This window comes from Chamaea fasciata, unplaced genomic scaffold, assembly GCF_029207755.1.
Source record: "Chamaea fasciata isolate MVZ Bird 193981 ecotype frontalis unplaced genomic scaffold, bChaFas1.0.hap1 SCAF_4, whole genome shotgun sequence".
NCBI lineage: Eukaryota > Metazoa > Chordata > Aves > Passeriformes > Sylviidae > Chamaea > Chamaea fasciata.
The window spans coordinates 5935778-5952612 of NW_027094089.1; the positions used below are offsets into that span (position 1 = coordinate 5935778).

General features: G+C 39.6%; 1 protein-coding gene across 3 annotated transcripts in view; it reads left to right on the forward strand.

Moving 5' to 3' along the window:
- The window catches only part of MLLT3 (MLLT3 super elongation complex subunit), a 141530-nt gene that overhangs the window by 51477 nt on the left and 73218 nt on the right, over positions 1–16835 (forward strand). For all 3 annotated transcript variants that reach the window (XM_066180787.1, XM_066180788.1, XM_066180789.1), the window contains exons 3-4: positions 10411–10493; positions 15224–15367. In XM_066180787.1, coding sequence (XP_066036884.1) covers positions 10411–10493; positions 15224–15367 — 227 coding nt within the window. The remainder of the gene's footprint in view (positions 1–10410; positions 10494–15223; positions 15368–16835) is intronic.

Here is a 16835-nt window from a genome sequence, read left to right on the forward strand (position 1 = left end):
AGCAGAAGAATAAAGCTATAGGCATGCTTCAGTGGTTAGAAACAGCATTGCAACTTTAATTATTTCTGGTTGAAGACAGTTGTAATTTTATTTGCCACTTCCTTTTCCTCACACGGCTGTTTTCTTCCCTCAAATATCTAGTGTAATTGCCATAATTACATGCATGCCAGAGTATACAACATTTTCATCACCTGTATGCAAACACAGCTCTTAAATGCAGTTTATGCCTGAAGCATAGATTTACATCATATTAATTGTAAACATGTTTGCACACAATCTACAAGTCTCTCCATTTCAGGGTATTTTTGATTGCAGAGCTTTGTACTGTTAAACAAGTAATGCTAGGTGACAGGCAGAAAAAACAGGCAGATTCGTGTAAACACGCTGTTAACCACAAATAATTGTTCTAGCCTTAGCAACATCCTTTGATAGTTTAAGCTTGTATCATATTAATACTTCTGTGTTTTACTTAAGTTAACCTACTTTTTTGTATTTTTCCATTTGTTAGTGAATAGTATGAATAAAATTTGTTTGAAGAGATATTTTTCATTTCCTGTTCTTTGTCCCACTCTTCAATTGCTAAAATAATTGAGAGGTAGACTAGTGTTCATGATCTTTTGTATACTTACTCTGAACAGCTTCAGGAAGGTAATCGGGTACACGATACAAGCAAAATTGATTTTTTCGGTATATTACATCTGAAGAGCAAAGAACTGTCTGAAATTCAGCAAAAGAAATTGCAGAGTCCTGCACTTGGGGAGGAATAACCCCAGCCACCAACACAGGCTGGGGGCTGATCTGCTGGGAAGCAGCTCTGAGGAGAAGGACCTGAGGTTCCTGGTAGACAGCAAGCTGCCCATGAGCCAGCAGTGTGGCCTTATGGCCAAAAAGGTCAATGGTGTCTTGGGGTGCATCGGGAAGAGCATTGCCAGCAGGACGGGGGGGGTGATCCTGCCCCTCTACTCATCCCTGGTGAGGCACATCTGGAGCACTGTGTCCTGTTCTGGGTCCTCAGGACCAGAGAGACACAGAGCTGCTGGAGCTGGTCTGGAGAGGTTGTGCAGTCTCCCTCACTGGAGATACTCAAGAACTGTCTGGTGCCATGTGTTCTAGGATATCCCTGCTTGAGAGAGAGATTTGACCTTGTAGTCCCTCCCAGAACGTCCCTTGTGGCCCCTTCCAGCCTTACTCATTCTGCATTGAATCAAGTAAAATAACCATGAAGGATGGAGATGTGATGGAAAAAAAAAAATTAGTGTTGGCTTGCTTGTGAAACCTGATTAACCCCAAAATTTTGACAGTTATGGCATCACTGCTATACAGACTGACTTTGTTGGCTCTGAAATGCTTATTCCCAGTTTGATCTTTGCATAGAATAATGAAGTTAAAATAGAGAATAAGATTTATTGTGTTAAGTTTCTGGAGGTTAAGACAAAAATAGTCTCTGTGCAAAGTCTTTAATGGGAAGAAGAGGTATATAATTAATAACGCAGAAAGAATTACTTCAAATCCTGCAATTGTGAAACCTGTTTTTCTAAGCAAAAAAGAAAATCCCAGTCCCATACACAAATATGAGACTGTACTAGTGCACAATTACTGGAATTTTTTTATTACTTTTAAAATACTAGTGGTATCTACAGGGCAAATTGGCATTTGTCTGAGTTTTTAATGTTATACCTAATGTGTTTTCTGTCAAACATAATTGTTCGGTTTATTATGTTATTATCCAGGCAGCTTTAGCTGCAGTTCAGTTGTTCAAGAGCTTTTCTTTTGCTTTAATGTTGAGCTCATCTAAGAAAGACTTTTGGACCAGGTGCTTTCTGGAAGTGCCTTACTTCACTGATACCTGAGACATAGGTATATTTTTAAACATTTTAAGTAATCTAACATTTTAAGTAATTTTAAAAAAATTGTAAAAACTGTATTGAAAAATTACAGTTGTCTTGAAAAAATAACATCTAGAGAAGCAGGAAATGTAGGAATAACTTTAGTTTAAAAGTACTTGTTTTTATTCTTTTCCCATCTTTCTCATTCCTGTCTTGTTCAGAGGAAACAGAAGGGAGCAGGCAGAAGGATGGCAGGCATAAACTGTGCATGATCCTAGACATTTCCAGTAACTTCTAAACGGTTCAGTAAGGACTTTTGCTTGTGTGTGCAGTGCAGAATACAAATGACAACTTTGTGTCCTTTAGTCAAGAGAAAGGGCTTCTGCACCATCTGTGATGTGCACTGGACTTTGGAACTTTGCAGCTGTTTGAGGATCTTTCTGTATCAGGAAAACAGTCCTTCTGCTGGAAGTCCTGGAGGGATAATATTGTGATTTATCCTCAGCTGGCATCTAAGCACCACCCAACAGCCTATTCACTTCCCCACAGTGGAATAAGGGAGACAGTTGGAAGGATAAAAGTGAGAAACTTGTGGGTTGTGACTAAGACAGTTTAATAGGTTAAGCAAAAGCTGTTCATATGAACAGACCTAAACAAGGAATTTATTCACTACTTCCTTCCTGGGCAGGCAAGCATTCAGCCCTCCTCAGGAAAGCAGAGCTTGCTCAGATGTAACAGTGACTTAAAAATTAATGGTTTAGGTTGCTTAAAAAATCACTGTCAAAAGTATTAGCAAAAGCAGGTTTAGTATAAATTTGTGATTCAAAAAGTTCAATGGCAAGTTTGACTCTATTACTTATTATGTGGATGAAATACACAAAGCAAAATTGGATTAGAATCAGCTTAGAATGATTCATACAGAGACCAGAGATGGAAAAGAGTAAGTATAAAAAACAGTGGGACCCTCCTGCTGAGTCACAAGGTTCAGAGACGACCCCCTTGCCTTCTAAATTCCTGATGGAACCTAGGTGTGGCTGAGTCCAAACTCAGCCACAGATTTGGAGACTTCCCTGCCCTCCTGTCTTGTGCATTGGATTGTTCTCAGTTGATGGAGGAGCTATTTAATGGTTGGGGAATGGACAGTGTGTACAGAAAATGTGACTCCAAAATTTTGTTTGGGTTCTCTTTATTTAAGGGTATTAAGTTGTATCTTCCTATCCTATCCAGCTAGTAGAAGTGGTGGGGGTCTGGTCACTCTGGATGTGAGGGAGGCAATGTAATATATCTCTAAATGCAGTGATGAGAGCCTAGTTGTCTTGGTTTGGATAAACAGGTATCCTCCAGGGAAGGTTGGAGTCTCCCTTGAAATGTAAGCCCCTCCCCCCCCTTTTCCAAATTATCATAAATTTGCAATTAAAAGGCTGTCAGGCAAAGATTTTGGGAATAGGTATAGCAGTTCTTTATTAGGGATATAAAAATACAAATGTTGTAGTACAGAAGAATAAGCAAGCAAGCAAACAAACAAGAAATCCTAGAAAACCCTGACAGAGTCAGAAATACAACTTGACACCCTGTTGGTCAGGGTGTTGGAAGCAGTCCAAAGTAAGCCCTCCTGGAGTGGCAGATGTGGTTCTGTTGGAGTAGAAATGGTCCCATTGAAGAAAAAGGGTCCAGTAATGGTGAGATGGGTCCGGTCTTCCTCCAGGGATCCGGTAGAAAACTGGAATACCTAGTGGGACTGTGGCTTCTTTTTATCTAGGTTAAGATGGTTTGGCTCCTCCTCCCTGTGTGGAGCATCTTACAATAGTACAATGTAATGTGTCATGTCATTGGTGAGCTTTTAATGGTCCATTAGCAGAAGATATCCCCATGGGAGTAGTGGAACAATGAAGAGAGATAAGTAACACTCCACCATCTGATAAGCGACACTGACCCATTTGGGCAAAGATAAGCAATTCTGCTCCACCCAGATGGAATAGAATAACATGTTCTTTACAAAACCCAAGACACTAGTCTTAGAACTTCTGGTGCCTTCTGTGCTTTCTCTTGGGGTTTTATCTTTCTCATGAAGTATATGTCAGCATAAGGTATAAAGTAAATAGACACTCCTTATTCCGAGTCTAGGATGTACCATTTAAACACACTCATCTTAGTAATTTTTTGCTAATTTCTGTTTGAACCTGCCTAGAATTTGTTTTTTATGTTTGGCTGAGGTGTGCCAGGAGTAAGAAAATAACAGAACCATTCTCTTCCCGGCTGTTTGACTTTTTTTTTAAAGAATCCAAGTACTGGACCTGTCCAGCTAGCAAGGTGAGCTGAAGAATAGCAGAGTCAAAGAGTTTTTAAAAAAATCTCAGCTGAATATTTAAAGCTGAGTTATTGCTGCAGGAGGGATTTGGTACCACAATCTGCCTTCCTCTGAAAATGAATGCCAGTCCTTGGTTTTGAGACTTCTTTTAAGGAAGGTGGTGTTGAATAGATGGAAAAGTTGGTCGCAGTGTGACCAATGTGAGCAAATAATGGGCAAGTATCTATAAAATACTAGTACAAAAACCTTATGGTTAAACCGGTTCTCTTTAAGAAGGCATCACTTCTTACAGACACCCACTTGGAGTATACTGCAGGATGCATAAAATATGTATGAATTCTTGCAGACATTATTCTGCATCATCCTGTTGTGTTGAAATTTGCTTAAATGGAACTTCTGCCTTTACTTGTTCATTTTGACTGTATTTTTAATAAAGAAAAAAATCTATTAATTATGAAGTGTTCAACAGTCTTAAACTGGCAAATTAATTTAATGTTAAAGCCTTTAAGAAAAATAGCTTTAACTAGAATTTTGTTGTTACTATTATGTCCAAAGGCTTCAGTGTAGTCACTGTTGGTAAAATGTGGCATTATGGCTTGATTGCATCTGTTCCTTCAGTGTCAGTTAATGTCTGATGCAACACATGGGAATGCATTTATAAAAGAAAAGGTAGTGTTTCACTTGTGGAATAAAGAAATAAAACATTCGAGATAAATTATTTAAGCAATTTATGTGAGCTGTAGAGAAGGCATAATCTCCTGATAGAACAGGGGCCAGGATCAGTGCTTGTTCTGACTTTCTGTGATCTTGGGTGACTCATTCTGCAGGCATTTTCAAAATAATTCAGTTGTAGAATGCACTGGATGAGAACTGAGCACTCTCACTTCTTTCTTACATGTAGAATGAGTGTCACAGATTCATGGAATATCCTGATTTGAGAAGGTCTTTTTCTGCAGCAGTCCTCTCCAGTGTCCCATTTCCCAGAGTCTCTGCATATCCAGGGTTGCCCCATCCCAGATGCAGAATCTGGCACTTGTCTTTGTTAAAGTTCATACAGTTGGTGATTGCCCAGCCCTCTGATTTGTCAAGGTCCCTCTGCAAGGCCTCTTGATAGTATGATTAGACCATGTAAGCTAAACAGATACTGAATCATTATAGAGAAGAAATCCTTGTTCATAAAATCATGTAGTAGTAGTAGTGATAATTTTGTTGTTACTGATGCCCATTGATACCTTGCAGTTTCTTGCTGGAAGGCAGGTTTTTTTTGAGGAACATTTCAATAACTTACCATCATCTATGAATTACTGGATTGTATAGGAAGATAGCTCAAAATGAATGGAACAGCATAACCAGTATATTTCTGGCTATTTCTGTTCATGAAGTGTTTGTAATACAGCTAGCATTGCAGCTGAGTGCCTGAATAATCCTCTGTCACCGGAGGTAAAGTGACAGTATACTGAAGGTGAACACCTAAACTAGAATTTATCACCTGTGCACTTGTATTTGTGTACACATGTGTATTATTCTTCAGCATGAAGGAAAACTGTCATTCCACCTTCTTGTCCTAGGACCTGAGCCTTCTTGCTCTAGCTTTTACACCTTCCCCTATTCCCTCTATCTTTTTACAGCTTGACTTGTCATTTTGTTTCACCTGTGTTCAAACTCCTTTGCAGCATTTGACAATAGCTTTAGCTATAGTTGGAGACCTGTTTGATCTAATTTCCATTCTGTGGCCTTGAACATATCAGGAGTTATTACTTGTTACAGCAGTGTTCACCCCACAGTACAATGAAACATGGTGAACATAAGGGACAGACTTTAGCAGTATGATTTCATTGCATGAGCTCCTATTTTTATTTCAAAATTGCACCTAAAATTGTTTTAGTTGATCTAAATAGTTATCTGTTCAGCAAATGTATTTGCAAATACATTGAGACTAAAATTTTCTTTTATGGGAGAAGAGAGATGATTCTTCTGACAAACATACAGTAGCAAGTTAGTACCATGAAGTCACAGAATATTCCAAGTTGCAAGGGACCCACAAGGATCATCGAGTCCAACATTTAAGTAGTGTGTAGAGGGATTGACTGCACAATGTTGGTGTTATTCCCACTGTGCTCTGATCAACAGAGCTAAACTCATTATTTTGCCTTACACAGGCAACAAAACCTCCACATTTTATTCTGTGGCCAGTGTGCTTAAAGAAATATGTATCATTTTGCTTTTTTTATTTATTTTTTTTTTATTTTTTTTTTTTTTTTTTTTTACTTCTCTTCCCCTGGACCTACAACTCTTGTAACAGTAAACACTGTTTTAATTGATTTGTTATTCTGTATGCTGTTGCTAGCTTCTTCCTGCATCTCAGTGAAGATGTTCCCTGGAACTGCCTTATCAGACACCAATTTTTTACCGGATCTGTGGGAACCTTCAGGGCTTTAATTGTTGTAGAGACTGCCTTGAATTGGGACCACTTAGTCAAAAGATACAGCAGAGAGGAGAAAATTGTGTTCATACAAGCTTTTTCCTTAGGAAAAAGAAATGTGATGATAATAATTCTTAGTGGTAAATGGTGTTCAGGATAGTTGGTCTGGCACTTGAATGCATTTTAGGTGCCACTTTAAAGGAAAGGAGTAGTCAGAGTTGAAATGCCTCTGTCCCTCTGGATCAGGAGAAAATTGTAACAAGGTAGTGTTTTCTTCTTCTGTACCTATTCTAGCATAGCCACCTTTTTTCCTAGCAAGCTTTGGGAAATCTGTTAGGATCTCCAGATGCTTCCTTTTCCAAAGTCACTCCTTCCTAGTTTCTGTTGTTAGTTGAGTTCTGTTGGTCTATATTTGCAATTTGCTTTTGATTCTCTTTACCTTTTCTACTATAGGTGTGGGCTTTTTCCCCTCTTCTCTTCTCCTCTTCTGTCTGGTTTTGATTTTTTTTTTTTCCCTGTGGTTTGCTTAACTCTTGCCTCTTTTCATGGAATATGGGTTAGTAACTGCAAAAGTGTTTAAGGCTTATTCTCACCAGAAGGCCCTATGGGGAAGGCACAGCTGCAGACTGGGTGGTTGGAAGTCGGCTAAGGGGTGAGAGGCAGTCGGGAGTGAGGAGAGTCAGCTGAGTGACAGCTGGAAGTGAGATTGTGATTGGCTGGAGGGATGCGTGGACAGCAGATGAACAGAAAGGTGATTGGATGGTAGAATGCATGGATAGCAGCACTGCAGCTGGGCCAGCCAATGGGTGCCCTTCTTCTGTTAAGTTTTGTTAGGCCTTGGTTTGGTTTCAGTTATGCTGGGCAGAGATTAAAGGTATAAAAAGGGTGCAATTTTTACAATAAGGGGATCTCCTTTGGATGCATAAGGGGGTCTGTGTTGCTTTGATTCCCATTGCTACAACATCTCTTTTCTCTGCTCAGCATCCCTTGCTAGGATGATTTCCTATTGCCTTGGCTAAACCATACATGTACTGCAGCCCTGGTTATTCCTTATGACAGTTCAATAAAACAAAAAGACCTTAGCCCAGGGAGTGCTGTTTCAGAGTGCACAGAAATGCTGTTTCTGTTAGTACATTCTTTCAGTGGTGGCTTCCAGAAAAATGTGAGAAAAATGTAATAGCTGCACTCAACAAATACACAGTAGCACTGAGCTTTGCTCAGTCACTTCTATTTCTCTACAGAAAGGTTTCATTCACAAGACTAGAATTTTCCTTGTGTTAAAAAGCCCATCTTTCAGTTTGGGAAGACACCCAAAGTAGTTTCCTGGTGATTGTACTGTAGCCCATTATCCAGGCTTTATCAAAATTGGGAGCTGTTACATACCCTTTGAAGAATCATGAGTCTTTGATAAGGTACTATTCAGAATGGCAAAAAACTGTGTAAATCTGCAAGAAGAGCTTAATGACAATGGAAGACAAAGAAAAATATTTATGCTAATGAAGTTTTCTGCATCAATTAAGTGTTCAGGAAGAAGTTGTGATGATGTGATATTTGTGACATCACAAATATATAGCCTGAAATCAGTGTTTCTTGAGCCTCTGCATTTCCATCTGATGAAGTATCTGCTGTGTAGTCTTTCCCCATTTTTGTATAAGTGGATTTCAATCTTCTGTGCATGACCATTGAAAAAATATTGCCAAGGCTTTCTCCTCAAGTTGTTTACCAAAGGCAGAGGAGGAGCAGGAAGGCTCCTTTATCATTGACTGAAAAATTGCCAATACATACTAATGTCACCTCTGTGTTTAACTCGAACTATTATATTTGTTTTTCAAATGCTGCCAAGTCTTCTTAGGAGATGTGCCAGTTTAAGGTGAAATACTACTTCTGGGAGGTTCTTCTAGTTTCCAACTGAAGACCTTAATCTGAAACCATCTCTTAGATTTGACCAATCATTGTAATGCTTTTTTTCAAAACCTTTAAAATCCCATTTTACAAACTATAGCTCCTCTGTTTTTTTTTCTGCTAGGGGAAACAAATTAACTTCTGTGGCTTCAAGAGGACAGTGTTGCAGAACAGTGTTTAAAAGAGATTGTTCTTGCTCTTTTCCCCTCCTTTTCCCATTTTGTTAACTGCATGTAGTGAACAAGGTAGTAATAGCCAACTGAAGCAAGTGAGCATGGACTTGTAATCTCCCTAACCCTTGAGGGGTTTGATGCTAGCAAATGAGGAGAATGGAGGTAGGAGTAGGAAATTCTGCTGTGTTTGTTTACTTGGGGATTAACCATGCCTGCATATCCTCTGAAAGCTGGACTACTGATTGTACTATTGGGAACATAAGAGTGTTTATATTCCTGGGTGTATCTGATGGGACATGTCATGTTTTTATGGGGCCTTATCATCTTTTGGGATGATAAAGGATTTTAAATGCTCATCTGCAGTGCTTTGCTAAAAAGAGTAATTTTGATAATCAGGTCCTGTACAGTTAATTGCAATACTTTCTTTTTGTAAACTACCAATGTGACAGCCCAAGCCCAGATAGGAAAGGCTGGGTGTCACCACGGGATTTCAGGAGCGAAAGTCCCTTTGGTGGTGAAATAAATGGGGCAGGCATGATCTGATGACCTGAAAAAGAAGAACTTTACTAAGAGGTAAAACAACAAACAGCAAACTGAGCTCAGTATGGGGTACACCATAAAAAAAGGTGAGGGCCAGGGGCTTACAGTAATTTATATAGGGTAGGATAACAGCAGAGTCTGAGGGCAGGGAACCAATTGGGAGAGAGGCTTAGGAATATGCAAATTACTGCACCAAAAAGTAACCAAAGATAAAATTTCTAGTCTAATTAACATAGAGAGTTCCCATGGGGCCTTGCAGGTGAGATTTCTGTCACCGTCACCAGGGGGATTTTTCCCATGTCCTTAGCTCAAGGCTTTCTTTGACCCCAACATACCAGGCAATTCTGAAAGGAGTATACATCTGAGCAAATTGTGATTCATCTGGTAGTTTGAATCTTTTTTCCAGTCAGCTAGGTTGACAGAGGAAATGTTTCTGGGGAAAACAACCTTTTGTTGCATTTTGTTGCAACCTTTATTGCATTGTTCTACCAATCTACAGTAGAGAAACCTTCACTGAGATGGTAGTGCCGTAGACATGATTTGTCATACATAGCAATGAAGCATTTGGAAGCATCTGAGTTGATGCTGCAGTTAGATGCATGGTTTCTCAAACTTAGCCTCTTCTTTGTGCTAGTGCGTTACATGGACTTGAATTCTGTAATGAGATTGCCATGCAATCAAACAGGACAAGGCAGAGATGGCTGTTGTTCCAAGTTCTGTAACAACGTGCTTTTTGTCACTGTCTGGAGTTGACAGCTAGTGCCACTTTCTTCAGAGATCTGCTGTGGCAACTCAAAGTAGCTAAAAGTCCTTGCATTAAACTGGGAACTTGAAGAAAAAGATTGTATTATGGCTAATAATATGCACTGTATTGTTACAGAAGTCTGAATCCTGTAAGGAAAACGTGGATATTATTTAAACATAATACCATAGTTTACCTTCCTCATGTTCTTCACTATATGGTGGAGTGCTGTGTTGTGTCCCCCCCCCTTCCCCAATAAAAAGTTTTCAAATTTGAGATAAAGATTTCCTATCCATGAAGTGGAGGTTTTATGCAGGCAAAAAAAAATTGCCTGCAAAATTCAGGTTGAGTTGCGCACAGATACATTCTACTATGCTTGTGCAGTTTTTTAACAGTGACACAACACATTGAACTATTGTCACAAATGTACTCATGTGGTTTGCTTATGAATTATAGATTTTTTTTTTTTTTGTTAAATACCATTTTTTCTGTTTCAGTGTGCAAGGACCCACCCTACAAAGTTGAAGAATCTGGATATGCTGGTTTCATTTTACCAATTGAGGTTTATTTCAAAAACAAGGTATGGAATCTCGTGTTTTTCATAGGAAAAAAAATCATCTGGAAGTGAGAGGTTTTTTTTGAAGTTTAGTTTGTAAATTTGCTTAAGAATTATATTTAAAGCTATCTTTAGCAGTGCTCTTCCTCAACCCAGCATTACTGTAACATGTAGAAATGTATAATTGTATTTCACAGATTCACAGAATGGGTCAAGTTGGAAGGGTCTACAGGGGGTCATCTGGTTCAACATCCCGGCTCAAGCAGGGTCATCCCAGAGCACGTGGCACAGGGTTGTGTCCAGACAGTTCTTAAGTATCCCTAATGAGGGAGATTCTACAACCTCTCTGGGATATCTGTTCCAGTGCTGGGTCATTGCATGTTAAAGAATCTCTTCCTCATGTTCAGGTGGAGCTTCCTGTGCATCAGTTTGTGCCTGTTGACTCTTGTAAGATTCCTAGGCATGACCAAACATGGATCCATCATCCAACACCCTCTCTTCAGATACTTGTAAACAGTAAGGTCCCTCACAGTCATCTCTTCTCAAGGCTGAGCAAGCCCAATTCTTTCAGTCTTTCCTCCTAAAAGACATTCCCTCATCGTGTTTGTCACCCTGTGCTGGACCCTCTCCAGCAGCTTCATGTCTCCCTTGTTCTGAGGAGCCCAGAACTGGACACAGCACTCCAGATGTGCTTTACTTGGGCAGAGTAAAGGGGCAGGATCACCCCTTTTGTCCTGCTGGCAATGCTTTTCCTGATGCACTGCAGGACACCATTGGCCTTCTTGGCCACCAGGACACACTGCTGGCTCATAGGCAGCTTGCTGTCCACTAGGAACCCCATGTCCTTCCCCTCAGAGCTGCTTCCCAGCAGATCAGCTCCCAACCTGTGCTGGTGGCTGGGGTTAGTCCTCCCCAAATGCAGGACCCTGCATTTGCCTTTGTTGAATTTCAGACAGTTCCTCTCTGCCCACCTCTCCACCATGTCAAAGCCCTTCTGAAGGGCTACACGGCCCTCTGGGGTATCGGCCACTGCTCCCACCTCTGTGTCATCAGTGAACTTGCTGAGAAGGTATCTGCTCCTTCATCCAAGTCACTGGTGGAGAAGTTAAACAATATTGCATCCAATATTGACTCTTGGTGGACAGTATTTAGTAGATAACTCTGTGAAATTAAAATTGCCTTATTGAAAAAGAGAAGTGTAATATAATTATTTAGAAGAATTACTAGCCGTGCTAAAAAGTGGGCAGACTTTAACTAATACTTAAAGAGCCACTTAAACTTGAAGAAAAGACACTGGTCTTGATTATGTTGATTACACAATTAATTAATTGTTCTATTTTAGTATTAAAAATCTTTATAATTGGTTCAGGTTTTGATCTTTCAAAACAGTGGGTTTTTTAATCTTACATCCTTTGTTTGTTAAAAAACATTCTTTCAGACTGCATATGAGTACTCATTATATTCAACATTCAACCAGACTCAAACCAAATCCAGTGCTATTCTACAAATATGTTATTGTGATACCTCACATTCTAAGTAATTCCTGCACTTACTGTGGGTCTCTCAAATAGCAAATACAGAGGTTTTCTTTAATTGTACGTAATGGGGTCTGCATTACTAGTAACTAGTTCAGGTGAAAAGAACTGGATTTGTGTGAAATTAGAGAGCAAAATCTTACAAAGTTTAATGTATACTACCTTAATATCCAAAGTTATTCAGGTTTCCTTTATATGTCGTATGTCCTGGTGGAGCTGTTGTGATACTTAACGTGATTCAAAGATACCTGTGTGCTTATTTTATATTATCGAGATGTAGTTTGAAATTATTATTTTAATCAAGTCAACATTTTATCTTTAATGTGTTAAATGCTTGGTAAAAGACTAAAACAGAAAGAAAATAAAAATGCATTGTAAAAGACTTTTTCTGAAGCCTTGATCACTTAAAATTTCTTTTTGGGTTAGCTATGTGTGCCTTCAAGTATGTATTCTGGTATCCTTTTATCTTTTACAGAAAGCCCTGTTAAGGTGTCAGGTGTTGGGAATTCTGTTCAGGCACTTTGGAAATTGTAGGTTTTGAATATGTAATTCTGACATTACGTGTCAATCTATGAAGAGCAGGTCATGATTTTTCCTGTTTGCTGTTGGAAATGAAGCAGAACTGCCTCAGTGAGTTGATCAGACTTTTTGGTATGCTCTTTAGCCCTGTTTCTATTAAGGAAGCTGTTTTGATTCATTCAGGAAATCTAATGAAAAATAGCCCAGTCTCTTCAACTCATCCATTAAATTCTCATCCCACAGACCAAGTAGAAGACAGTGAGTCTGTCACTGAGCATCTCTACAGGAAGCTTCCTGTCCAACATCTCTCTTTTTGTTTTCCACTCAGACTTGTGGCTGCTTTTTCTGACTGTGGAGACTGCAAGTCTCTGGTGTTCCCTAGCAATAGTTGTGGCTTAGACTGAGTTCAAGAGGGTGGCAGTCATTAGAACTTGCCTTACCCTCAAGCAGTGTGTGGAATTAGGAAGTTTGCAAACATCCCTCAACCTCTTTTTGGTGTCATGTAATACAACGAGCAGCAGTTGGACTGTGAGTCAGTTAGTCTGTCACACAGCTGCAGCAGCATTCTGTTCCCTGGTGTGGGAATGGAAGAGTGGCACAAAAATTGAGCTGGCAAATTACTACTTTCTCCTGGCTTAGCTGCTCTAAGACAGTTCACAGGTATTCCAATGCAGAAAAAAAGGAGATAGACAGGAGGAAGCGGAGACATACCATCATTTATTAAAGGTAGACAGCCATTGAATTTCTGATTCAAAAAATACCCTTATGGATAGAGAAAGGAAGGCTACAGGAAACTATCTGGACTACAGAGGGTTAAAAGGTTGCTGTTCCAGGACTAAACAGAAATTGGTGAAAAACTTAATAGGTATTTCACCATGATAGAAAAATATTCCAAGCTTTAAAAAGTTGCAGAAATTACAACCAATCCCGGCTCCCAAATTCAGCAACAGCAGGTTATAATTGTTAGTATTTGAGACAAAGTCCTTAAAAATGCTTTTAGGTCAAAGACTCCTACTCTGGAAAAATGCAGTTCATATAGGATAAGGCTCATAAACTGCAGCACATTCTGTCTCCCCAGTTCTAAAATAGTGGCAGTGTACTGGTGCTGATGGTATTTTGTGAAGTAAGTCTGCTTTTTAGTCACTGGTTATGTTCATCTGACTTTCCACACAATTGTTTGAAGACTGCTGTTTACGAATTGTTGCAACTTGGCTTTTATAGCAAAGCTGCTGGTATCAACTGGTTGCCTATAACAACATTGCAGTTTTCTACGCAGATCATGGGATAAATTGCTTCCATTTTTTTTGCATGAAATCATGTTAATATTTCTAACAGCAAGAAATATCATCCATGTTTGCCTTTGAAAATGATGTCATTTATTTCTATGAACTATGACAGAACTGTGAAAATAGTTCATCTAGGGGAACTGCTTTCTTTTGTCTTCGGAAACAGATAACTTCAGGTCTCCTTTTGTTGTTTCTGCTCCAAGTCTAGACATGGGACAGATTAGACTGTCCCTTTGCTGTGTTTGAAATCCCTGATTTAACTTTTAGAATAACTGAGATTTCTATGCTTTCTGTTCTTCCCATCCTTGGAATCCTGACTCAAAATTCAGACTGGTTAATGTGAATTTCCAAAACATTTGTCACTGAACAAAAATATGTATTTTGATTTCATGCAGTGTTGGATATGTGCTAAGGTTTTTCTGTATCTCTTCCTTCTCTTCCTTCATGATTCCCTTTTTACTGAATTTTTTTTTCAAGTTGACTTTTTATTTTGTTCTTTCCTAAGGCTTGGTTTGGTGACTTCCATTGCACATCAATACCTTTGGAGGAAGTGCCACTTAATGTAATCTTAAAAAAGCACTTAATGCACCTACAGCTTCTAGAAGTGGCTGTGTAAATGTGTAACACAAAATGAACATAGTTTGTAACACCCAGATAGAAGATACTGAAGTCTGTTTGGTGCAACCAGTGTCGTTTTTCAGCTGAGGCTTTCTCAGGCCACTAGAGCACTGGTGATTTTGCCCAAGATAAATTAGTTTTTTCTGGTTTTTCTCTTTCTGTATTGGTACAGGGAACATTCAATTTCATTTTTTCCCTACAGTAACAGAGAATTTTAATTTTAATCTCTTGAAAGTTTTGGTGAAACACTTGAAATCTATTTGACTACACTTGTTCAAGACAATGAGTTTTTTTAAGGAAATGACCCCATAAGTAGGAGATCAAATATAGTTGACTGCAGCAGATTCATACTTCCCCCTTTCTATAACTTGTGAAGTGATCAATTGTTTGGCTGCAGTGGAGAAATTTGTGTTCAAAACTTACTACATTGGTATTCAGTACTCTCTACAGCTCAGAAATGTGATTATGTTTTTGACTGAGTTACCTTGTGTCAGCTGAATGATGATGCTTGTGTGCCTATCTGTAGCCTGGGCCAAACATGACTTAACAGTGTCAAGTAAGCCTTGTCAGGATTTAGTGAAATTCATGCATTTTGCCTTGTGTTATCGTAGGCTGATAGGAGCTTCTCTGATTTACTGTAGCTCAGCTGACACTTGGTAAATTCTGTGTGTGTCTGAGAACACAGAGAATGGTTTAAAATTATGTGATTTTAATTGACAGCTTTTATGTAGCCTTTGTTTTCAACTTAGTTAGTTTTGGTGCTAGATGTTTCTATCTGGTTGTTTTCAACTCTCAGGAAGAACCTAAGAAAGTTCGATTTGACTATGACTTATTCCTGCACCTTGAAGGCCATCCACCTGTAAATCACCTCCGCTGTGAAAAGCTCACATTCAACAACCCGACAGAGGAATTCAGAAGAAAGCTGCTTAAGGCAGGAGGGGTGAGTCCTGTACCCATGTCAAAAGCCATCACAATAAAAATGTTACTGCTTGCTGCTGGTGCATGATTAGTATAATGAGAAAGATTGACCTAACAGTGAAACTAAGTGAAGTGTTTTTGTGATTAACTTCATACAGGAGCTTGATATGTGTCTTTAAGTGGAATGAGTGAACAAATAAGCATGTGCATTCTTTAAATACATGATATTGTGATGGAAGTAATAAGAAAATAAAATGTCTTTCATTGAAAGAGAAATGGTTCTATATTGAGCAGAATAAATTCAGTAGTTATAAGGCAGAACAAGTCAAAACTCTAACTATAAACAAGCCTTTTTATAAATCTATGTAATATGTTGCACAGTCTGAATCAGAAAAATGTACCGACTTCTTTATATGTTGCCAGAATTAAATGTTATGTAAAAGCCAAAAGGAAGGTTGCCCATTTGGAGGGATTAGGTGGCCCAAAAGGCCAAACCTTTAGGTTTACGCTTTGTTAGTGGAAACTGTTCTGCTCTGTTTTACACAATGACAGCATAATTCATTCTGTCAGGGACTATCAGAGGCTCAGCCGTGATGTCTGCTCAGGACTTGACCCCTCTTTGCTGTCGTGTGAAACTCACCCTGAGGTTGGCTTCACTGCTGGGCCATCTTTGTGGGCCTGAGCCTCTCATGTGTCAAGTTGGGCTGCTGCCTCTTGCCTTCTTCTACACAGCACTGTTAAGAGCCTATGTCTTCTCTATTCCCTCTGATCAATGCCATGCTGATGGGAGGAAATGGAAGAGCTGTTGGATGCCCCTGAAGCCATCCCTCCTTTGACGTGAGCCAGCCCTAGGCCTGTAGCTGCTTCTTGCTGTGCAGTCTCCAGCCCCACGGTCTCAGTTACCTCCTCTCATCTCCCACCATTTTGTTGGTGTTTGTGTTAGAGATCCAAACTGTGGGCAATGCGTAGATAGAGTCTGACAAAAAACGAGCAGAGCATACAGTTCTGACCCTTCCCTGGCTCCAGGGCTGTGACGATGTCAAAACTGGGACACTGGTAACTGTTGTTGCCTAGGCACCTATATTGCTGCCTGGACCCTGGCTCAGCTCACAGCCCTCCAGGCCATGCTCTGGAGCTCTTTTACAGCCCTAGCCTTCTGGCTGTAGGGCTCTACCTTGCTGGGACAGTTCTTGGTATTTATCCTCATTTTATTTCATGAGGCTGCTGTTAACCCCTTCTTCCAGACTGCCTGGGTCCCTCCTGCAAGCCTAGCTTGCTCTGAAGTGTCAGATGCTTCACTTCCCAGTTGACGGCTGTTTTCAGACCTCATGAGTGTATTTTGCCTCCTTTACCAAGTCACTGATAGAGATGTTAAGAAAGCCTTCATGCTGTGAAATTTTAAGTGTTAATGCCAGTGCCTATCTGTATTTTGAAACAGCCATAACAGAAGTAGAAAACCATTTTTGGTACCTTTAGACAATGGTAGGTTC